The sequence below is a fragment of the Elephas maximus genome, chromosome 6 (assembly GCF_024166365.1).
Source record: "Elephas maximus indicus isolate mEleMax1 chromosome 6, mEleMax1 primary haplotype, whole genome shotgun sequence".
Classification (NCBI taxonomy): Eukaryota; Metazoa; Chordata; class Mammalia; order Proboscidea; family Elephantidae; genus Elephas; species Elephas maximus.
Genome location: NC_064824.1, coordinates 74015034 through 74039315, shown reverse-complemented (window position 1 = coordinate 74039315; position 24282 = coordinate 74015034). Strand labels below are relative to the sequence as shown.

The 24282-nt window shown below is 36.6% G+C and overlaps 1 protein-coding gene across 3 annotated transcripts in view; it reads left to right on the top strand.

The window, feature by feature from the left end:
- LNPK (lunapark, ER junction formation factor) overlaps positions 1 to 24282 on the top strand; it is a 79590-nt gene that overhangs the window by 43066 nt on the left and 12242 nt on the right. For all 3 annotated transcript variants that reach the window (XM_049887504.1, XM_049887505.1, XM_049887506.1), the window contains exon 9: positions 15134 to 15346. In XM_049887504.1, the coding sequence (XP_049743461.1) occupies positions 15134 to 15346 (213 nt within the window). The remainder of the gene's footprint in view (positions 1 to 15133; positions 15347 to 24282) is intronic.

Genomic DNA, 24282 nt, shown 5'->3' with positions numbered 1-24282 from the left:
ATTAAAATTTTCAGTATAATGGGAAGGCCTCATTGATAAGGTGACATTCCATCAAAGACATTAAAGAAGTGAGGAAATGAGCCATATAGCTATCTGAGGGAAGAATATTCTAGACAGAGGAATCAGTAAGTGCAAAAACACTGGGTGGAACACATAGCTGGAGTGCTCTAGAGACAGCAAGGAGGCCAGGATTGCTGGACTGGATTAAGCAAGGAGGGCAGAGTAGCAGAAGAGGCAACAAGAGAGGTCACTAGTGGTCATATCATGTAGGGCCTTGTAGAATGTGAACCACTGTAAGAACTTCAGTTTTAAATAATATTTTCCCCCAATTTTATTTTGTTTTATTTTGAGCACAAGAGTGACATAATTTGTTATGCTTTAAAACGAAGGTAGATATTAGTTAAGAAGAAGCTGGAAAGGGATGAAGCAAGGGTAGAAGCTGTTGTAGTAACCCAGGAAAGCATTGATGGTGACTTAGATCTAGGTTAGTAACCGGAAGTTACTACACAGGAGGTGATTTAAGAAGTAGTCAGATTCTGCATATATTTGGAAGGTAAAACCCAAAAGATTTCCTGGTGGATTGTATATGGATTTAGAGAAGGAGGAGTCAGAGATGACCTCAAGGATTTTGACCTGACTAACTAGGAAGATGTAGTTCCCATTTATTGAGATGGTGGAAAGTGCAAGAGGGATACTTTTTGGAGGGGGGTTAGTCAAGGTGGGGGCAGTGAAGAACAGAATTTGGGTTTGGTTATGTTAAGTTTGAGATGCCTGTTAGACATCCAAGGTGAGTTTTTAAGGAAGGAGTTGAATGAGTCTGGAAAACAGGAATATCTGGCTTGGAGGTATAAATTTGGGTATCATCAGTATGTGGATAATATTAAAACCACAAGACTGGATGAGGTTACAAGGGAGTAAATGTGAAAGCAAAAGAGTAGAGGACCAAGGTGTGTGTAGTAACTTCCTGTTACTAACCTAGGTCCAGGTTACCAACAGTGCTTCCCTGAATTACTGCAGTGGCTTCCTAGTTAAGTCTCTCTGCTTCTACCCCTGCTTCATCCCTTTCCAGCTTTTTCTCAACTAACATCAGCCTTGATCCTTGGTCCTCTTAGGATATTGATGTAATAAAGTGGAACCAGAAAAAGAAACTGAGAAGTAGTAGTCAGTGAGATAGGACACCCAAGAGATTAGAGTCCTGGACTCTTAAATGAAGAGAGTGTTTCAAGGTACTGATCATTTGTAACAAATACTGCTGATAGGCCAAGTAAGTTGAGGGCTGAGAATTGACCATTGATTTTAGTAATGTGGAGGTCTTTGGTGACCTTGAAAAGAACAGTTTTGGTGGAGAGGTGTGGGCAAGAATCTAATTGGAATGGATTTAAGAAGGATGAAACTAGAGCAATTGGAGGCAATGAGAAGGGGCAACTCTTGAATAAAAGTTAGTAGAGAAATGGGTAGATGGAGGGGAAAGCATTTTGTGTGTGTGAGCAAGGGCGCTGTTTGAAAGAAATGATAGCATGGTTGTGTGCTACTGGGAATAACCCAAAAGATCAGAACAATTGATGATGTAGGAGAGTGGGAGAATTGGTGGAGAACTGCCCATGAGTAGGCAAGAAAGGATGGAAACCAGTGTACAAGTGGAGGGATTGGCTTTTGATCCAAAACCTAAACCTCTTGCCATCGAGTCTGTTCCGACCCATAGCAACCCTATAGGACAGAGTAGAACCGTCCCATGGAGTTTCCAGGGAGCAGCTGGTGGATTCAAACTGCCGACTTTTTGGTTAGCAGTTGAGTTCTTAACTCTTGTGCCACCAGGGCTCCTGGCTTTTGATAGGAGTATGGGTAGTTCATCCATAGTAACAAGAGGGAAGACTGAGAATATAGTACAGATAGGTGGTGGAAATTTTCTTCTGATTGCCTATTTTCTTAGAGTGAGGCTGGGGGAGGTGTGTTGGGAACTTGAAGAGAAGATATGATGTAATCCTCTACAAGAATGAGAAGGTGTATTAGGGAAATGCAGTAGGATTAGGGAAATGTGCCAGGTGGCACTAAAGGCCACTTAAAATTACTGGCCATGAATTTAAAACATGATTGTGTGTGGTTTTCCAGTCAGGTTCAGCTGCATGGGTGCAGGCCTGGAGTAGGCAGGTAGTTGATTTTAACCAGGCTTGGGCTTTGCCTAACGAATTAGATAAAGTGGTAAAAGGGCAGGGAGTTGAAGGTGTATGCAAGAGGGTAATTATAACAATAGATTATATAATCTAAGATGATAAGGAAGGAAATAAGGAGGTGACATGGGGATAACAGATAGTTAAAAGGTGCTGGTAGTAGTAATGTAACCAAAAACCAAACCCCTTGCTGTCCAGTCGATTCCTATTCATAGTGACCCTATAGGACAGAGTAGAACTGCCCTATAGGGTTTCCAAGGAGCAGGCTGGTGGATTCGAACTGCTGACCTTTTCTTTTTTTTTGGTTAGCAGCCGAGCTCTTAACCACTACATCACCAGGGCTCCAGTATTAATGTAGGGGTCTGCAAACCACACAACCTGCAAGCCAAATCTGGGCTACAACCTGTTTTATATAGCTCTCGAACTTACAATGGGTTTTACGTTTTTAATGGGTTCTAAGAAATAACAAAGAATGAGAATATTAAACAGACTGCATATGGCCTGCAAAACCTAAAATACTATCTGGTCCTTTACAGAGAAAGTTCGTTGACTCCTTTAATAATAATTACTGGGTTGTAATTCCTTTTGGAGTTGAACAAATAATAGAGAAAGTAAGCTGGAAAAGGAGCTGTGGATGGAGAGTGGGATGCTTGAATTGAAAGGGGTGCAGTTACTGGTAATGGCAAGGTCTAGGACTAGGCTATGACCACAGGAAGTAGGGAAGAAGATAAGATTATTGGAGGGTGCCGCAAAAAGATGGAAACAACCTAAGTGCCCATCAGCGGATGAATGGATAAACAAATTGTGGTAAATACAATGGAATACTATGCAACTATAAAGAATAATGATGAGTCCACGAAACATAACATGGATGAATCTGGAGGACATTATGCTGAGTGAAATAAGTCAATCAGAAAAGGACAAATATTGTATGGTCCCACTTTTATAAAAAGTATGAAAAGTCAAGAATAGGTATACACACAGAAGGCAATGTTCTTTGATGGTTACCAGGGATGGGGAGGGGGAGTCACTTTCTACATAGTAGACACTTGTTATTTCTAGTGATGGGAAAGGCTATACACAATACAGGGGAAGTCAGCACAACCTGACCAAAGTAAATAAAGACTCTGAGAGGTATGCAAGAATAAAAGGTAATTGTGGTAAATTCTATAACATATACAATTTTGCAACAACAGTAATAACAACCAAAAAAAAAAAAAAAAATTGTGGTTAGATAGATAGGTACGTATGCTGTTATGTGTACACGAAGGCGTATGTGAGTATATGCATGTGTATATATAGGTATATTTGTAGGTATACGTACATGCATGTGTATGTTGCATATATATTCATGTATATAATAAAACATATAGGGGCATAGTTACAGAGACCTCTAAATATATCCAAACACCTCGTGTGATTGGTTTACTGGGTTAAGAGGTTTGGGGCCCATAGTCTCATGGGACAGCTCAGACAGCTGGCATAACATAGTTCATAAAGACAATGTTCTACATCCTAGTTTGGTGAGTAGTGTCTGGGGCCTTAAAAGCTTGCAAATGACCATCTCAGATACAACTATTGGTCTCTTCTGCTCTGGATCAAAAGAGAATGAAGTAAACCAAGACTCAGGAAAGAAACTAGTCCACAGGACTAATAACTCACAGAAACCACAGCCTCTTCTAGCCTGAGACCAGAAGAACTAGATGATGCTGGGCTACCATTCCCAACTGCTCTGATCAGGGACATAATAGAAGGTCCCGGAAAAGTGTAGAACAAGATTCAAATTCCCAAAAAAGACCAGACTTACTGAAAGAGACTAGGGGAACCCCTGAGACTATCGTCCTAAGATACGCATTTAACTTGAAACTGAAGCCACTCCTGGAGGTCACCTTTCAGCCAAATAATAGATTGCTTTATAGAATAAGCAGTGGCATCCATGAAGAATGTGCTGTCTTAAACAATCAACAGTGTGAGACCAAATGGCCAACATTTACCTAAGGGCAAAAATGAGAAGGTGGGCGGGGTGGGGGTTGGGGCAGCGGGCAGGGAAGCTAGATCAATGGAAACAGAACAAACAGAATGGAAGTAATGAGAATGGTGATACATTTGCAAAAATTGTAACCAATGTCATGGAACAATTTGTATAAAAATTGTTAAAGGGGAACCTAATGGGCTGTGTAAACTTTCACCTAAAACACAATAAAATATTAAAAAAAAAAAAAGATTATTTGAGGATGCCATATGATAGCTAAAAGTGAATTCTTAACCAACCCTTCTATATTTGTTTAAAAGGCAGCCACATTCACTTTTGCCTTTGTACATAACCCTGCATCTCTATTAATTACATTAATAAAAGAATAGTGAATTGTTTGTATCCTGCCACAGCTAAATTTGAAATCAGTATTGCAGAAGAACTAACTAGTTCTAGCAAATGGACTAATTACAACCTCCTATTTAGGTAGGTTTTTACTCACTCACCTTCCTTTGTTCCATGATACGTATATTCCATGGCATATATGGAAGATTAAAGTAGGAATCATTAATATTTTTGATCTTGATAGCAAATGTAATAACACTTCATGTTTTGTTGATTTTGGGGATGTACATTTGATTAAGAGAATCTGGAAAACATTATAAAATTATGATTTCTACCCCTTTTGTTGTTCTTTACTAAAGTATTAAATCTGTACTATTACAATTATCTATTTCTAAGAAAACACTGTAAAACTTAGTAGCTTAAAACAGCAATCATTTATTCCATTCATGAATTTGCAGTTGGGCAGGGTTTGGTGGGGACAGTGCATCTCTGCTTCATTTGGGCTACATGATTGGAGCTGGAGGATCTGCTACCAAGGTGGCTTACTCAGGTGGCTGGCAGGTTGTTGCTGACTGTGGGTTCTCTCCACATGGGCCTCTCCCTGGGGTCGCTTGGGCTTCTTACTAGCATGGTGGCTGGGTTCTAAGAGCAAGTAGCCCCAGAGACAGGAAGTAGTCCTGGCAACTGGCATGGCTCTATTCTTTTGGGTAAGCAGTCATAGGGCACAGATTGAAGAGGAGGGGACATAGATTCCTCCATTTGTTGGAGGAGAATCAGAGAACTTTGGGGTCTTATTTTAAAACTGCTATACCTTTACACTTAATTGTGCCCGTGAGAAATGTATACATAGATCGAGAGGCAGTTGTTTGGACAGAACAGGGGGATTCCGCATGGTTTAAAGTCAGGAAAGATGTGCATCAGGGTTGTATCCTTTCACCATACCTATCAGTCTGTAAGCTGAACCAATAATCCAAGAAGCTGCACTGTATGAAGAAGAGTGGGCATCAAGATTGGAGGAAGACTCATTAACAACTTGTGTTACGCAGATCACACAACCTTGCTTGCTGAAAGTGAAGAGGACTTGAAGCACTTGCTGATGAAGATCAAAGACCACAGCCTTCCATATGGATTGCACCTCAACATAAAGAAAACAAAAATCCTCACAACTGGACCAATAAGCAACATCATGATAAACGGAGAAAAGATTGAAGTTTTCAAGAATTTCATTTTACTTGGGTCCACAGTCAACACCCATGGAAGCAGCAGTCAAGAAATCAAAAGATGCATTGGATTGGGTAAATCTGCTGCAAAGGACCTCTTTTAAAGTGTTGAAAAGCAAAGATGTCACCTTGAAGACTAACGTGCACCTGACCCAAGCTGTGGTCTTTTCAATAGAATCATATGCTTGTGAAAGCTGGTTGATGAATAAGGAAGACTGAAGAAGAATCGACGCCTTTGAATTGTGATGTTGGAAAGAATATTGAATATACCTTGGACTGCCAAAAAAATGAACAAATCTGTCTTGGAAGAAGTACAACCAGAATGCTCCTTATAGAAGCAAGGATGGTGAGACCGCGTCTTACATATTTTGGACATGTTGGGAGGGATCAGTCCCTGGAGAAGGATATCATGTTTGGTAAAGTACAGGGTCAGCAGAAAAGAGGAAGACCCTCAAGGAGATGGATTGACACATTGGCTGCAACAGTGGGCTCAAGCATAACAAGGATTGTGAGGATAGCGCAGGACCAGGCAGTGTTTCGTTCTATGGTACATAAGGTTGCTATGAGTCGGAACCAACTTGACGGAACTTAACAACAACAGCATACCTTAATACCAATAGCAAAGGCATTCTGTCCTCACCAGTTTTTCAATGCCCATCTCAAATGCCACCATCACCATGAATCCTTTTTTTGTTTCATCTTTGAGTTTAATCTGCCCCTTCTTGGGCCCTCTAGTACTTTTGTTGGTTCCCTTTTTATGGGATTACCTTGCACTAGAGTATTTAGTGGGCTTGTCTTATATTTGCTTGCCACCTTTATATGCAGCTCAGAAATGCACTTAGTGGTGCTTGTCATGGTGCCTTACTCATAAAAAAAAAAAACAAAAACCCTTTGCCCCCTTACTCATAGTGGTTGCTTAATAAATGAGTTGAAGAAAATAAGGGGAAACATTCAAAATGCTTGAATTTTGAAAACAGTAATTGTAAAACAGTAATTTATCAAATGGAACCCTGGTTAACTTCAAGTTGCAGGTTGTTTAAAATTTAAGGTTGAAAGAGCTGGAAAACAGACCAGAGTAGAAATAAATCATCAAGGTAATGAAAATAAATAAATGAACAAATAATGATGAGATGGAAAACTGTAAAGCAAAATGTACTCTTAATTTAAAAAGCAGAATCAAAAGAATCCCCACTAAAGGCTGGCAGGTGGTATATATTATTAGCAAATTTTGTGCTTGAGGGTAACTTTTCGCAGGATCTCCTGAAATTAGGCTGAGATTCTCCATGCGGTAGGCAACACAAATTCATTTTTCTCTGTGACCTCGGTGGTGATGTTTGCCACCAGAGACCGAGTCCCCCTCAAACATATCTGTCAAAGTATTTTGGCCATTGACATTGGTTTCACATGCATCCTGGAATATCACTCTATCTCCCTCTTTCCAGTATTTTTTTGTTCCCCTTTACCTCTTGATAGGGTGATTTTAGGTCTTGGATTAGACATGTACTTCCATGAAGCAAGCCAGGCATATTCCTGTAATACCAAACTCTAATGCACAGTACTATTGTTCTCTCTCAACCGTCTAACATGAGCCAACTAGTGAGTGCCAGGACTAGAAGACAGTGTCCTTGCTGAATTAATTAATTCAGTGCTAAGTTCTTTCTAGAGGTGATGATGTCGTTTGGGGTCAGAGACACATAGGAACTGTAGCAAGCTGGTAAGGTAAAAGCAGCTGGGAATTTTTATAAACAAAGGTGTTGTTGTTAGTTGCCATTGAGTTGATCCCAACTCATGGTGACCCATGTATGCAGAGTGGAACTGCCCTATAGGGCCTTCAAAGGTGTGACTTTGTGGAAGCAGGTCGCCAGTCTTGTCTTCCACGGAAGTTGGTAGTCACATATAGCCATTGGTGCCACCCAGGGACTCTTTAAACATAAAGTAGGAGATATCAAAATGTACGTGAAGTTACAAAGCCTGGGAATTTATGGAGGGATCAAGACAGCCCTAGGACCATCAGAGCAGCTGAACCAACAGCACCATGGACTACTTCATCTTAGTTCTGTGGAGTTTATGGGTCCTGGTTTGAATCCACCAGCCATTCTGCCAGAGAATAATGTGGCAGTCTACTTCCGCAAGGATTTACAGACTTGGAAACCCTGTGGGGCAGTTGTACTCTGACTTTTAGGGTCACTAAAAAAGAAAAAAAAAATTTTTTTTTTTTATGAGTCAGAGTCTGCTTGACAGCAACGGGTTTGGTTTTGTTGGCTGTATAACTATGTGTATTCATTTCCTATTGCTGCTGTAATAAATTACCACAAATTTAGTGGCTTAAAACAACACAGATTTATTATCCTACTGTTCTGGAGGTCAAAAATCCGAAATAGGTCTCACTGGGCTAAAATCACAGTGTCGGCAGGGCTGCATTTCTTTCTGGAGGCTCTACGGGAGAATCTGTTTTCTTGCCATTTCCATCTTCTAGAGGCTTTCTTTATTCTTTGCCTCCTTTCATCTTCAAAGCCAGAATGGCTAATTTAGTCTTTTCTCATTTTCCATCATTCTGAAATTGACTCTACTGCCTCCGTCTTCCACATTTAAGGAACCGTTATAATTACATTAGGCCCAAGTAGAGAATCGAGGATAATCTCTTTATTTCAAGTTCAGCTGATTAGCAACTTTAATTCTATCTGTAATCTTAATTCCCCCTTGCTGTTTTAAATAACATGTTTAATAGGTTCCAGGGATTAGGACATGCACATCTTTGGGGCTTTATTATTCTGCCTACTACACCATGTACACTAGGCAAAAGGAAGTTGGAAATCTGATGTTGAAAAGCAGGAGAAAAGTAGATGCATTTCACAAACCTTTATTAAGCTCATACTCTGTACCAGTTATATTGCCACATCCGGAGGCTACAAACATGCAGTTCCTGCCTATTAGGTCATGGCTAAAAGGGGTATAAACAAAACAAAACAACCCAAAAAACCAAACTCGTTACTGTCAAGTTGATTCTGACTCATGGCGGCTCCATATGTTAACAGAGTAGAGCTGAGATCCATAGGATTTGCTCGACTGTAAGCAGATCACCAGGCCTTTCTTTTGAGGCACCACTAGGTGGGTACACACCGTCAACATTTTGGTTAGTAGCCAAGTGCAAACCGTTTGCACCACCTAGGGACCTAAAAGAGGTATAAACAAACAAACAAAAAGCCCATTGCCGTTGAGTCAATTCCGATTCTTTGGGACCCTATAGGACAGAGTAGAGCTGCCTCATAGAGTTTCCAAGGAGTGGCTGATGGATTTGAACTGCCAGTCTTTTGGTTAGCAGCCAGTCTCTTAACTGCTGTGCTGCCAGGGCTTGGAAAGGGGTGTACAGGCATGTAAATAAACAATCTTGATACAATCTTGACACAAAACAATCTTAGGACCACAGTGAAGATAGGCACAAAGCACAATACAGAATAAATTTTAATAATCTGCTAGGAGAACAGGGTTGGGAAAGGACTTTTCAGGCAGAAGGGACTCCCTATGCAAAGACAAGAGAAACAGCTTGGTACTTTGAGGGACTGCAAATGGTGCCATATGTCTGAAAAGGGAGGTATGGTTCATGTGAGGGAGGGGTCAAATTATGAAGTACTTGGTATACAACATTATGGAGTTTGGGGCTTTATCTTATAAATAACATGAAAAGCTACTGGGGGCTTTGTATTTTAGGTTAAGTTTGCATTTTAGAAAGAATATATATATATATTTTAGTATGGGGAATGGATTGGAGAAAACAAGGTTGAAGACATAAAGATCACTTAAGATATCATCTAATTAGGTAAGAGATAAAAGCCTGGAGTAGGTATTTATGGCAGTTGTCTTAGTTATGTAGTGTTGCTATAATAGAAATGCCGTAAGTGTGTGACTTTAATGAACAGAAATTTATTTCCTTACCATTCAGGAATCTGCTGTTGTGTGCTTTCGAGTTGATCCTGACTCATAGCGACCCTACAGGACAGAGTAAACTGCGTGATAGGGTTTCCCAAGCAGTAATCTTTACGGAAGCAGACTGCCAGGTCTCTTCTCCTCCAGAGTGGCTGGGGGGTTCGAACTGTTGACCTTTTGGTTAGCAGCCAAGCTCTTAACCATTGTGCCATCAGGGCTAGAAGTCTGAATTCAAGTCATGAGCTCTAGGGAAAGCTCCCTCTGTCTGCTTGGGGAAAACCCTTGTCTCAGGTTCTGTAATGATCTTATGGCATCTATTTTTTGCCCATTTGTGTTGGCTTCTATCTGTGCCTAATTAACTCTTTTTGTATCTCAAAAATGATTGGTTTAAGATACACCCTACACTCATATGACCTCATTAACATAACAAAACCCTATGGGATTATATCTAATACGTATTTTTTTGGGTACACAATTCAATCCATGACAGCAAAGAAGTTGGGGGAAGGAGTGGGGGAAAGAGATTTAAGTGATAATTCAGGAGTAGATTGACAGGACTTTATGGTAATTAGACATGGAAATTGGGGGATGGGAGGAGGAGTCAAGATGTTGCCTAGGTTTTGGATTTGGGTAGCCAGGTAGATGTTAGTGTTATTAAGCAAGATAAGAAATATAAGAATTAGAGTGGTAGGTTTGTATCCAAGGTTTCGAATTTCTTTGGTCCTTTTGAAAAAAATTTTTTTTTGAGCTAGTGTTATATTCAGGTGGTGAAGTTCACAGACGGTTGATTATTTCATGTGGTGCTCAGGAAAGAAGTTGAGGCTACAGGTACAGATTAGGAATTATTGGGAAGTATAGGTGATTTTTTTTTTTTTTGGTAATGAAACTGTAGGATTAAGTAAAGTTGCCCAGGGAGAGAGAGCATTTTTTTTTTTTTTTGGTAATGAAACTGTAGGATTAAGTAAAGTTGCCCAGGGAGAGAGAGCATAGAGTTTGAAGATCTGTGACAGAACCCCAAGGAACATTAACATTTAAGGGTAGATGGAGAAAGAGGAGCCCAGGGAAAAGACAGAAGGGTTGATCAGAGTTAAAAGCAGAGCAAGACTGGCACCTAGAAAGTTGAAGGTAGTATAGTGGGGATGGCATCCTACTATCATATTTTGTAAAGAGTCAAGTAATTAGAAGACTGAAATGAGATCTTTGGATCTGACAGGTTGTACAACAGAGAGAGTGGGCATTGTTATCATACCAACTAGAATTAGAATCCTGGCTCTGTGTCTTATTTTACTGTGAGACCTTTGGAAAGTTACTTAGCCTCTGAGCTTTACTTTTTTCTTTTAAAAACTGAGCTAGGAGTTATCGGAAAGGATTGGTCTAAATATTAAATGAAATTAGTAAGCTTACTAAAGTGCTTAGTATAGTTCTTGGCTAATAATAGATATTTGATAAAGAGTAGCTAGGATAATAACAATGATGTGGGGGGTGGTAGTGTAAGTTTGTTAGTGACCTAAGCAGTGGTACTTTCTCAGTGATAGGATGGTAATGATATAGCTAAAAAGGAGGACAGAAACTGGGTTGAGCTGGGTAGAAGAATGAAATGGAAGAAGTTTTTTTTGCCTTTTTCAAAAAGATTTGCTTCTAAGGGAAGAGGATTTAAAGTCATTTTGGTTAATAAAAAGGCATCAACCTATTGAGAGAGCAATTTTAGTAGAGAAATAGGGCAGAAATTGAATATAAATGAGCTTAGTATGAGTAGGATATGAAGATGATACAGTGAACACAGACTTTAGAGTATTTTGAAAGTAAAAATTTGGTTCTCTAAAGGAACCATGTTCACATAAATTCAAATACAGACCTGAAGAAAAACTCCCCTGAAGATATATCCTATGCCCTGCCAAACTGCGTCTCATAATCCCACTTATAAAGGGCTAGATTCAACCCAAATTTAAGAGCCTTCACATCTGCATATATGAATTATTCATAGGCTTAAAAAATTGTGCTCCCTCATTACTAAAATCCTAGTGACTGAAATTTTTTTCATATGAGGCTTAGAACTGGACACCTGAAAACCAAAACCAAACCCGTTGCTGTAGAGTCTAGTCCAGAAAGCCTCTGACCAGTGCTAGGGAAAATGTGAAGATTTATCTTTGTAGTTCTGCCAACACTCCCATTTTACGGAAATTTGAAATCCAGTTGTGAGTAAAATACTTTTTAGTTCACCGTGGGAACTGGTGGTGTCAACTAGGACGGAACTCCAAGCCTCCTAACTATTGTATGGTGTTTTTTCTACTATAGTTCAGTATGAAAATAAACACAATCCCTTCTGCCAGTATATGAAGAATCAGTATCTTAAAACCTAATAAATTAAGAAGTGGTTATTTGAGATAAAGAACATTCATCTCAAGAATTATTTAATAGCAAGCTAGAGTTACAGATTTGAGTTTTTACATAAATTGTGAGTTTACACATTTAAAAAAGTTCACGGATTACTTTAGAAACACATTTAATGTATAAATTGATATCTGTTTTATTTTAAGAATGACTTTAGAAATTCTGAATTTCTTAGCTTTTGATTTATTGTAATCTGAAACCTTTAGATATGCCCTACTGCTATTAGCTATCATTTATGAAAACCTTGTACTCTGGCTAAGCTCTTTGCATTGATTATTTCATTCAGTCTTCATAACAACTGTAAGAGGTAAGTATTCTCATTATGGAAATGGAACTGAGACATGCCATCAGCTTGGCCAAGGCTGCATATCTGGTATACAGGGTGGAGCTAAAACTTATTGTCTTTGCTTTCTTCTCTTTGTTTACTGTAATATAGTAGTCTTTATCTCATTTTGATTCTATTTGCTTCATTTTGAATTTAAAATCAGTGTAGACATGTCCTCATACTCAGTGAGGGTGATTTCTGTTGAATTGTAGATTGATCATTGATAAGAATGTTAAAATATCCTCCAGTTGAGAATTGACCCTTCTGGGACGAACACTCCTTATGATATTTTGCCAGATTGAGATAGAATGCTTGGTAAATCTTTCTTGGAGCTGGTATTTTACATTTAAATGTAGGAAATGTTGAGTATCACCAAATGGCTACTTTGTTGAGCACTAAAAACTATTTAGAGTAGTTAATAACAAAACATTTGTGAATGGCAAGTAGCTAAAAGTAGATAAATCTTAGATATTTTAAATTGAGACTACCAGTGTCTTTCATGGCACTTTACCAAATCTAGATTTGGTAGTTTTGCTAGTTATTGTAAACTATTGATGATGTTGTAACCCTGTTACATGCTTTTCCTTTGAGAATGATGAAATTCCATATTCCCCCTTTTATGACTCTTCTATAATATTTTTCTCCCTTTGCCCAAATTTATGTGTAGAATTATTAAGCTAAGTTTCTCTTATGGAGTGCTAGACGTAGTGTACTTTGTTAAAAAGTGTTATCAACTTTGCTTTTCAGTAGCACATGAGTGATGTTAAAAGAGCGATTCATTTGATTTTCACAGGGTAATGTATATTCAAGTGTTTATGAGTCGGAAGGACTTGGTGGCAACTGGTCTTGTTTTGGTTTTAATTATCAGAAGAAGCAGTTATAAGTCTTTGATCAAGAAGTAAAAGGATAATAGCAACTTTTAATATAGTCTAATACATGTTAAGCATATTTATCTGGAAGAAATGTCATTTTTTGAGTTACGCTTTGCCTGAAAATTGGCTAAAAATGATATACAGTATTTGATGCCTTATTTTTTTTAAGTAGCAATTTAAATAATCAAATCTCAATATGGTTTCATTGATCTCAGTACCTTTTGCAGCGTTTAATGGCTTTCCTAATGTGTAATCACCTACCAAGGTTTTCCTTGTGAGTAAAAGATAATTGTGTGCCCAGCTAATTTGCAGGAAATATTGGGATATGATTAGTCTAGGTGAAAATCTGAAATTTTCTATATAAACTACATGGAAAGTAGCACAATATAAAGATGGCTCCATTTACATAGTGGTGATATGCTTGTCATTTATCGTAGAGGCTTGGTTACAGACCAAATTATGGACCAGTGAAAAATTAATTGGTCTCAGTAATTGTAGTAAATGGCCGTTTGAAAATACTTAGTTTGTGAAAATACTGTCCCCTGAAATAATAAGTATTCAGTAAATATCAGTTATCAATTTATAGACATTGTCCTATTTAATTCTTATAACAATTCTGTGAGTTGAGAATATTATCCTAATTTTACAGATCAAGAAACAGAAACTTAGTGAAGTTGAGTAAACTCATAGAGCCAGGATTCCAATCACACATTTGTGACTACAGGTCCCAGGTTCTCAACTAGTAGACTAGGTTATAGTCCACATAAAAATCTGAACTGAGGTCTAATTTTAGAGCTGTGTTCTCAACCGCAGTGAACTTTTCATGAAAATCTTTTAACAGTCAAATAGAGGCCAAATTTAAAGTATTTCGATTCTGAAATAGTATGCAGTTTCACTGTTCATGCCAATTAAAATATAACTTATTTAGTTTCAGCCCACTAATTTAGAATTTGTGATAATTTAATGCGATGTATATAAAAAAAAAGCTATTATGCCTTTTTAACTTGAAGTCGTGCTACTGTCACTTAAATAAGGTATTGGTGGGAATGGGAAATGATAGAATTTAATTTTATCTTGTTGAGTAGAGGTCATGAAACTCTTGTGTAAAGAGCCAGATGCTAAATATAGCAAATGTCTTTGAGGCCCATGTGGTCTGACTTAGCTCTTCAGAAGTAGCTACAGACAATATATAAACAAATGTTCCTAACTATGTTCCAAGAAAGCTGTTTATAAAAACAGGCAGCAGCCTGGTTTTGGCATGTTTGCCGACCCCTGTTACAGATAATCTTGTAATTTCTGCAACTATAAAGGGTAAGATTTACTTATGATGATACACAATTTGTATGGAAAAGAAATTTGCGAATAAAGGTAACAGTAGCATAAAGGAGAATGGCAGTGGTACGTGATAGTAAAGAATACTTTTTCAGCATTTCTATGACTACCTCGATTAATTACTTCATAAATTATTTGATAATTACAGAATATTCTTATTCACTGATTTCTGAAAGTTACTGATTTTTTTTATCTTGAAAAATAAATTTTCAATTCCAAGTTTTATTAATTTGAATTAACTTTCTTTTCTTTATCATAAGTTAGGAGTGTTTACTGTAAAAAGATATGACATAATTGGGTGATGATTTATTAAATTTATTTTGAAAAAAGTTTGACATCAGTGGCTGAACTTAGATCATGGCTTGTGAAAACATACAGTTGAGTTGTAGGCTTAGAAGTATAGTACTCTGCTGTAGTTAGTTTTCAGTGTTAAATTTTATAAATTCCTTGTTACAAGCAGTTTTGACCCTACAATGCCTTATGGTGCCACAAAACTTTAATAAATGTAAGTCATTTGTGATATTGGCTAATGTGGTATATTGGGTGTTAAACCTAATATATATATATATACTTAATCTTTTCAGAGATTCGTCAGCGAACTGCAGCTCAAAGAAACCTTTCCCCAGCACCAGCAACTGCTAACCAGGGCCCTCCTCCACAAGTTCCAGTATCTCCTGGACCACCAAAGGACACTTCTGCCCCTGGTGGACCCCCAGAAAGAACTGTTACTCCAGCTCTACCATCAAATGTGTTACCAAGACGTCTTGGATCTCCTGCTACTTCGGTGCCTGGAATGGGTAAACAGAGCACTTAATGTTATTTACAGTTTATATTGTTTTCTCTGGTTACCAATAAAATGGGCCATTTTCAGACAGTATGGAAATGGCATTTCATTTGAAAATAGCAGAGCAGTTATCTGATTAAGCAGGAGTTCCATATTCAATTAGCCATAACTCTTTACAGCTGGTGCCTTGTGATACTGAAACCTATTTCTTGAGCTCATTTAACTGTTATGGCTTCTTTGTTTAAATGGCAATAAAACTTTGTAGTATTCTGTAGTCAACAGTATAGCATATCTTTTTATATTCAACTTTAGAATGTCTCCAGATTTATCTAAATTGAAGATAGAAGAATACACTTTTGGAATATATTCATGTGTTTTGCCAAACCCTGCACATGTGTTTTTAAATGTGACAATTACTTAACATATTTCAGGAAGAGTATTCCTGCATGGTGGTGTACAATACTACTATCGCTGGTATAGGCTGGTAGATTTTTCTTTTTTTAAGTCATAGAACATTAGTATTCTCTGATAGATACTTTAGTATAAAGTCCTATCATGTTAATGTATTACCTTTACTACTGTCTTTTGTTCTTTAGATTCTTTTTTTTCCCCAGTGTGGTAAATTTCTAGGGGAAGATGCCATTTTAGAGTTTATCAGATTACCCTGAGATTTTCTTTTGGACTGTGACTGGGGCATGGAAGTCTACTGCCTTAGTAGATGGCAGTATTTTATGTAGATTTACATTCCAGATTATTGAATATGACAGTAAATTATTTGTCCTATTTTGGAATGTTTAATTCTAATATATTTATTAGAATTTATATATTATATATTCTAATTTAATTTAATTATATTTAATTTATAATTATATTTAATTTAATTTATAATTCTAATTTAATTCTACTCTGCCCTATAGGGTTGCTATGAGTCAGCATCGACTCTAATATGACTTTGCTATTTCATGACTAATTACAAACATATAACTTCTGAGGCGAGGCAGTAGTAGATATCAAGTAATCAGGGCATTTATGGAATAAAATCAATGAGCAATTTATTGCCATAGATTTTTTCATCTGTTTTTCCCTCCAAAACAGAATAAGATTTTAGAAAACTTAATTTATAAACAAAGCTGACTGCAAAAGAAATGTGCACAAATCTTGTAACTTTTAAAAGTTACTTTAAAAAATTTTAAAACTTGACATAATGATATCACTATACGGCAGCCATATATTTTGTGAAATTGAGAAAAGTTAAATTGATTGAAAATTATTCATCTTTCAGTATTTGCTTGATTACAAGTACCCATGATTTTTAAACTAAAATTGTAATCGTTTAATGAAAGAACATTTTTTTGTGACAATATATGAATTATATACACTTGTGCATATAACTAATTTTAAAGAAATAAAAGTTTAGCAATTTACATATAAGAGTAAAATTGTATTGCTCATGTAAGGATACGGTTATATAAGGAATAATGGCCTAAATTTCATGATCATGTGAACATACATGTTCTGCCAGGGTTACTAATTTATTCCTGTGTGGAAGACCGTTGAAGTTGTACATTGCCAACAATATGAATGAGTTAAGTGATTTCTTATAGAGAAGATTAATAATTCATTTTTTCATTATACCATATTTGTGGAAGAGAATCAATTTAATGTGTATTACCACAGGGTACCCATATGTTTGAAAATTAATAACCAGCAGGTACTTGATAATTTGCCAAGCTGTGCGAAAAGGACGAGTATTCCTACAATGATTGCTTTTGATGTTTGTATTAATTACTGTTGTCTATAACAGTATGGCTATGAAGATGTGTGGTTTGAAAAGTTATTAGTATGCAAGGGATTTAAGATATTTTTATGAAATCTCTTGTCATGTTTTATATATCCAGATTGCTTTATGGACATTTTCATTTTAAAAATGTAGAAGTAGAATACTCAAGCAAAAGAAAAGTTTGAGTTAAATGCTTTCAGAATCTAATTTCGCATGTCTTTTCAATTTGAAAATTTGATAATGAGGGATGACACCTAATGTCTGCATCCAAATTTATTTTTTGATAATAATGATTGAATAATGATATTAGTACAAGTAAACCAGCACCTTATCTGAGGAAACTGTAAAAATGTACTTGATTTGTAATACTAAGAATTTGTTCTAGAACCTAAATTTCATTTCGTAGGTATAACTTTTGTATCAGTTGCCCTTTTTTAGGTGGTAACAGCTTCTAGGTTTGTGATTATTTATAATTTTCTTTTTTTTATTCCTTTAAAATATTAATACAGTAAGATACCCCAAAACCAGTCTTGAATGCTTTAAAGTTTTTGTCACAGCCATTTTGAAAGCCTTGTATCCTTATATCCCAAGAGTTGATACAGCAGGGCCTTATTTTGTTTGAGAGTTTTCTATGAGGTTTCAATGTAAACCTCCATTGCTACACACCGTATTATGTTTATCCTGCCTCAATTACAATAGCAAACATTACATTTTATTTATTTGATTATCTCACTTCCTTCTTAGTGCCTTCTAGGTTGTCTCACAATTCAGAATATTTCCCGCTAACAGTTCTCTTTCAATTTTCAGAGATCTTGGAGTTACAATTCATAAAATTTGAATTATGTAGCTTTTTATTGATACTGCTTTTATGTAATGTAAATCATTATCTAAATTCTGTGATTGCTTCTTGCACTCCATACTCCCCATTAGTCTCTTCTTATATTGCCTAATATTATATGAACACAGTATATCTCCTGATTTATTTTGTTGTTGCTAGTTGCTGCCGAGTTGGTTCTGACTCATGGCAACACCATGTACAACATAAAAAAGTGTTGCTTGGCCCTGCACCGTCTTCATGACCTCTGGTATGCTCAAGCCCTAGTAGTGAAGTGCTTAACCATTCGTGTCACACAGGGACTCATATACAGGCATACCTCGGAGATATTGTGGGTTCAGTTCCAGATCGCTGCAATTAGAGTGAATACTGCAATAAAACGAGTCACATGAATTTTTTGATTTCTCAATGCATGTAAAAGTTATATTTATACTGTACTGTAGTGTATTAACTGTGCAATAGCATTATGTCTAAAAAACAATATGCATACCTTAAAAAATACTTTATTGCTAAAAATGCCTTCAGCAAGTCGTAATCTTTTTGCTGGTGGAGGGTCTTGCTTCGACGTTGATGGCTGCTTACTGATCAGGTGCTGAAGGTTGGGGTGGCTGTGGCAATTTCTTAAAATAAGACAACAATGAATTGTCACTTGACACTTCATCAATTGACACTTCCTTTCACGAAAGATTTCTCTGTAGTATATGATGCTTTTTGACAGTATTTTATCCACCATAGAGCTTCTTTAAAAATTGGAGTCACTTCTCTCAAACCCTGCCTCTGCTTTATCAACTAAGTTTCTGTACTATTCTAAATCTGTTATTGTCATTTCAACAGTGTTTACAGCATCTTCACCAGGAGTACATTCAAGTACTCAGGAAACCACTTTCTTTGCTTATCCATGAGAAGCAACTCCTCACCTGTTAAAGTTTTGTCATGAGATTACAGCAGTTCAGTCACGTCTTGAGGCTCTACTTCTAATTTTAGTTCTCTTACTATTTCTACCATATCTGCAGTTACTTCCTCCATTTAAGTCTTGAGCCTCTCACTCAGAGTCATCCATGAGGGTTGGAATCAACTTCTTCCAAACTCCTGTCAATGTTAATATTTTGACCCCCTCCCATGAATCACGAATGTTCTTTATGGCATCTAGAATGGTAAATCCTTTCCATAAGGCTTTCAATTTACTTTGCCCAGAAGAAGACTGCAAAGTCGGAATTACTCCTTGATCCATGGGCTGCAGGATGGGTGTTGTGTTAGCAGGCACGAAAACAACATTAATCTCTTTGTACATCTTCATGAGAGCTCTTGCGTGACCAGGTACATTGTCAATGAGCAGTAACATATTGAAAGTAATCTTTCTTTCTGAGCAGTAGGTCTCAACAGTGGGCTTAAAATATTTGGTAGACCGTGTTGTGAACAGATGTGCTGTCATCTAGGCCTTTTTGTTCCATTTATAGAGCATAGGCAGTGTAGATTTAGCATAATTCTTAAGGGCCCTAGAATTTTTTGAATGGTAAATGAGCATTGGCTTCAACTTAAAGTCAGCAGCTGCATTAGCCCTTAATCAGAGAGTCAGCCTGTCCTTTGAAGTTTTGAAGCCAGGCATTGACTTCTCCTTTCTGCCTTTAAAGTCCTGCATGGCATCTTCTTCCAGTGTGGGGCTGTTTAGTCTACACTGACAATCTGCTGTTTAGTGCAGCCGCCTTCATCAGTTATCTCAGCTAGATCTTCTGTACAACTTGCTGCAGCTTCTCCATCAGCACTTGCCGCGTCACCTTGCACTTTTATGTTATGGAGACGGCTTTTTTACTTAAGCCTCATGAACTAATTAATCTCTGCTAGCTTCAAACTTTTGTTCTGCAGGTTCCTCAACTCTCTCAGCCTTCAAAGAATTGAAGAGAATTAGAACCGTCCTCTGGATGAGGGTTTGGTTAAGGGAATGTTGTGGCTGGTTTGATCTTCTATCCAGACTGCTAAACTTTCTCCATGTCAGCTTTCTTATCATTCGTATGTTCACTGGAGTAGCACTTCGAATTTCATTCAAGAACTTTTTCTTTGCATTCACTGGCTGACTGTTTGGCACAAGAGGCCTAGCTTTGGGCCTGTCTCAGTTTCTGACATGCCTTCTTCACTAAGCTTAATCATTTCTAGCTTTTAAGAGACATGTGATTCTTCCTTTCACTTGAACACTTAGAGGCCATTGTAGGGTTATTAATTTGCCTGATTTCAATATTGCTGTGTCTCAGGGAATATGGAAGCCCGAGGAGAGGGAGAGAGATGAGGGAAAGGCAGGTTGGTGGAGCACTCAGAACACATACAACATTTATCGATTAAGTTCACTGTCTTGTATGGGAGCAGTTTGTGGCACCAATTACAGATCACTGTAACAGATATAATAATAATGAAAAAGTTTGAAATATTACAAGAATTACCAAATGTGACACAGAGACACAAAGTGAGCGTGTTATTGAAAAAATGGCACTGATAGACTTGCTTGACGCAGGGTTACCACAAACCTTCAATTTGTAAAAAAAAAAAAAAAAAGCAGTATCTGTGAAGCACGATAAAACGAGGTATGCCTGTACAATGTCGAAGTGGCAAGAGCAGACATCCTCTTCTTATTTTTGATCTTAGAGGGAAAGCAATTCTTCTTTTACTGTTAAGTTGATGTTAGCTGTAAGTTTTTCATGGATACCTTTTATCAGGTTGAGGAAACACCTTCTTTTCCTAGTTAGCTGAAGGTTTGTTATCAGGAGCATATGATGAATTTTGTCATATTTATTTTCTGCATCTATCGATATGATCTTTTTTTTTCTTTTCTTGTTTTAAAATCCCTTCATGTAATGAACTACTTTGATTTTAAAGTGTTAAGACATGTTACTTTCCTGGGATAAACCCCATTTGGTCATGATGCATTATTTTTACATAAATTTTTGGGTTCAATTTGCTAAAATTTTGCTAAAAATGTTTTCATCTCTGTTCTTAGGGATATTAGTCTGTACTGTTCTCCCCACCCTGGTAACCTTTTTTGTTATTGTTGTTCTGGACTCAGTCTGGTAGAAGCTGTGGTAGTTGTGGTCCATTAGTCCTTTGGACTAATCTTTCCCTTGTGTCTTTGTTTTTCTTCATTCTCCAGAATGGGGTAGGACCAGTGAAGTATCTTAGATGGCCACTCAAAAACTTTTAACACCCCACCAGCTTTTACTCACCAAAGTAGGATGTAGAACATTTTTTTTTAATAATTTTTTTTCTAATTCTGTTGTGGTCAGAAAACATACTTTTATTATTTGAATCCTTTTAAATGTATTCATACTTGTTTTATGCCTCAGAATATCATCTGTCTTGGTAAATGTTTTATGTTCACTTGAAAAGATATCTTTATGCAAAAAAAGTGCACCTTCTATGTTCATCTGACAATTTCACCCCCCGCCCCCGCGTGGTATTTTCGTAAATGCAGTATGCTAATTTTTTTACAGCAACATGTAGAAAAAATTGGCATAACAGTGCTTATGAAAATACCTTGTGGGGGGAGGGCGTTGTTGGCAAATAAATGTAGAAAGCACATATTCAGTTCCTGTTGGATAGAGCAGCTATAAATGTCAAGTTGGTAGTAGATAGTGTTGTTAAAGTCTGTAGTCTTAATAATTTTCTGTCTGCTTATTCTGTCAACTATTGAGAGAAGGATGTTGAAATCTCCGACTATAATTATGTATTTGTCTCTTTCTTGAAGTTCTGTCAGTTTTTGTTTCATGTGTTGTGAAGCTCTAAACACATATACGTTAGGAGTATTATATCCTGTAGATGAATTAACTCCTTTGTCATTATGAAATTATGGTTTTTGTTTCTGGAAATATTCTTTGCTCTAAAGTCTACTGTGTCTGATATTAATACATCCACTTCAGACTTTAAAAAAAATTAATGTTAGCATATTATATTTCTTTGGTATCATTTCATTTTACTTTTAAACCTTTTACTTTAAAGTTAAAATGGTTTTCTTGTTGGCAGCATATGATTGTGTCTTGCTTTAACATCCAGTCTGATAATCTCTGCCTCTTCATTAGCGTATTCAGGCCAGTTACATTTAATGTAATGATCAATATATTTGGGTTTGGATTTAAATCTTCCATATTGCTATTTTTTTCTATTTGTCTCATCTGCTCTGTTACCCTTTTCCTTGCTTTCTGACTTGTTTTTGATTGAGTATTTTTTATGATTTAATTTTATGTTCCTTTTTGCCTTATTAGCTATAACATTTTATCATGCTGTTTTAGTGGTTGCTTTTGGGTTTAGAGTATATGTATCTTTAATTTTAGTCACCCTCAAGTGATATACCATTTTACACATAGTTTAAGAGTCTGACAATAGTATGCTTATGATTCTTCTCTCCTGGCCTTTGTGCTATTGTTGTCATACATTTTACTTCTACATATATTATAACCCACTGAAGCTCTAAAATAAATTGTAGTTTTTTAAACTTTTCAAATTAAACTATATTGATGTTTTATAGCTTCATATTGAGATTTTACAATGCTGTCTTCTTTTTTTTAACATTTTATTGTGCTTTAGGTGAAAGTTTACAGATCATATTAGTTTGCCATTCAAAAAATTTGTACACAAGTTGTTCGTGACATTGGCTGCAATCCCTGCAATATGTCAGCACTCTCCTCCTTTACCCCCTGGGTTCCCTGTTGCCATTCTTCCGATTTCCTCATCTCTCAGTCAATTTATGCTGACTTCCCCTATATTGTGTATTGCTTTTCCCTTCACCAAAGTTAACACGTATCTACTATCTAGTTAGTGGTTTCCTCTTTCCACCCACCCTCAAAGATTGTTTCTTTTTGCAGTGTAAACATTTCCTTGAGTTTTTATAATAGTGGTCTCATGCAATATTTGTCCTTTTGTGATTGACTTATTTCACTCCATTTTGTGAGGTGATTTGTGGATTCAACGTTATTCTTTATCATTGTATAATATTCTGTTGTGTGTATGTACCATAATTTGTTTATCTGTTAATCTGTTGATGGCACTTAGGTTATTTCCATCTTTTTTGTTATTGTGAATAATGCTACAGTGAACATGGGTGTGCATATGTCTATTTGTGTGACAGCTCTTGTTTCTCTAGGTTATATTCCTAGGAGTAGGATGGCTGGATCATATGGTATTTGTATGTCTAGCTTTTTAAGAAAGTGCTATATTATTTTACATTTTCACCAGCAGTGTATGAGAGTTCCAATCTCCCCACAACCTCCTTAGCATTTAATATTTTCTGTTTTTTGATCGGTGCCATTCTTGCAGGGGTGAGATGGCATCTCATTGTGGTTTTGATTTGCAGCTCTGTGATGGCAAGTGATAGTGAATATCTTTTCAGGTATTTGTTGGCCACCTGAATGTCCTCTTTGGTAAAGTAAGTACATTGTTATTATGTTTCCTTTAAGTAGTCAATGATCTTTTAAAGAGGTTTAAATAATAAAAAAAGTCTTTTATATTTACTCACATGATAAATATTTCAGATGCTCTTCATTCTTTTGTATAGAGCCAATTTTCCACCTGGTGTTATTTTTCTTCTGCTTGAGAGACTTCCTTTAACTGAAGAATTTCTTTTAACATTTGTTATAGTGCAGTTCTGCTGCTGGTGAATTCTCTCAGCTTTTGTATGTCTGAAAAATCTTCATTTTGCCTTCATTAAAAAAAAATATTTTTACTGGATATGGAAGTTTAACAGCCTTTCTTTTACAACTTTAAAGACATTGTTTCACTGCCTTCTGGCTTGCATCGTTTCTGGTAAAAAGTCTGTCATCATTCTTATTTCTTTCTCTGTATGTAATGTATCTTTTTCTGGCTTCTTTTAAGTCTTTTTCTTTATCACTGATTTTTAGCAATTTGATTATGCTGTGTCTTGGTACAATATATATATGTTTCTCGTGCTTAGACTTTGTTGAGATTTTTGGATCTTTGAGTTTATAGCTTTAATTGAATTTGGAAAATTTTTGTGCATTCTTTCTTCAGATAATTTCTTCCCCCCCCCCCTTCATGGACTCCAATTATACATATATTAGGTTGCTTGAGGTTTTTCCACAACTTGTTGATGATTTATCTAAAAATAAATAAATAAAAGTATTCTTTTCTGTATATCATTGTGTATGGGTTCTATAGTTATGTCTTCAAAGTCACTAATCCTTGTTTTTTTCTTTTGGCAGTTTTTTAATCTGTCCATCCCATCTTTTAAATTTTCATCTCAGACATTATAGTTCTCATCTGTAGAGGTCCATTTTTGTCTTTTTCAATATCTTACGTGTCTCTACTTAACATTTTGACCTTTTCTCTAGATTCTTGA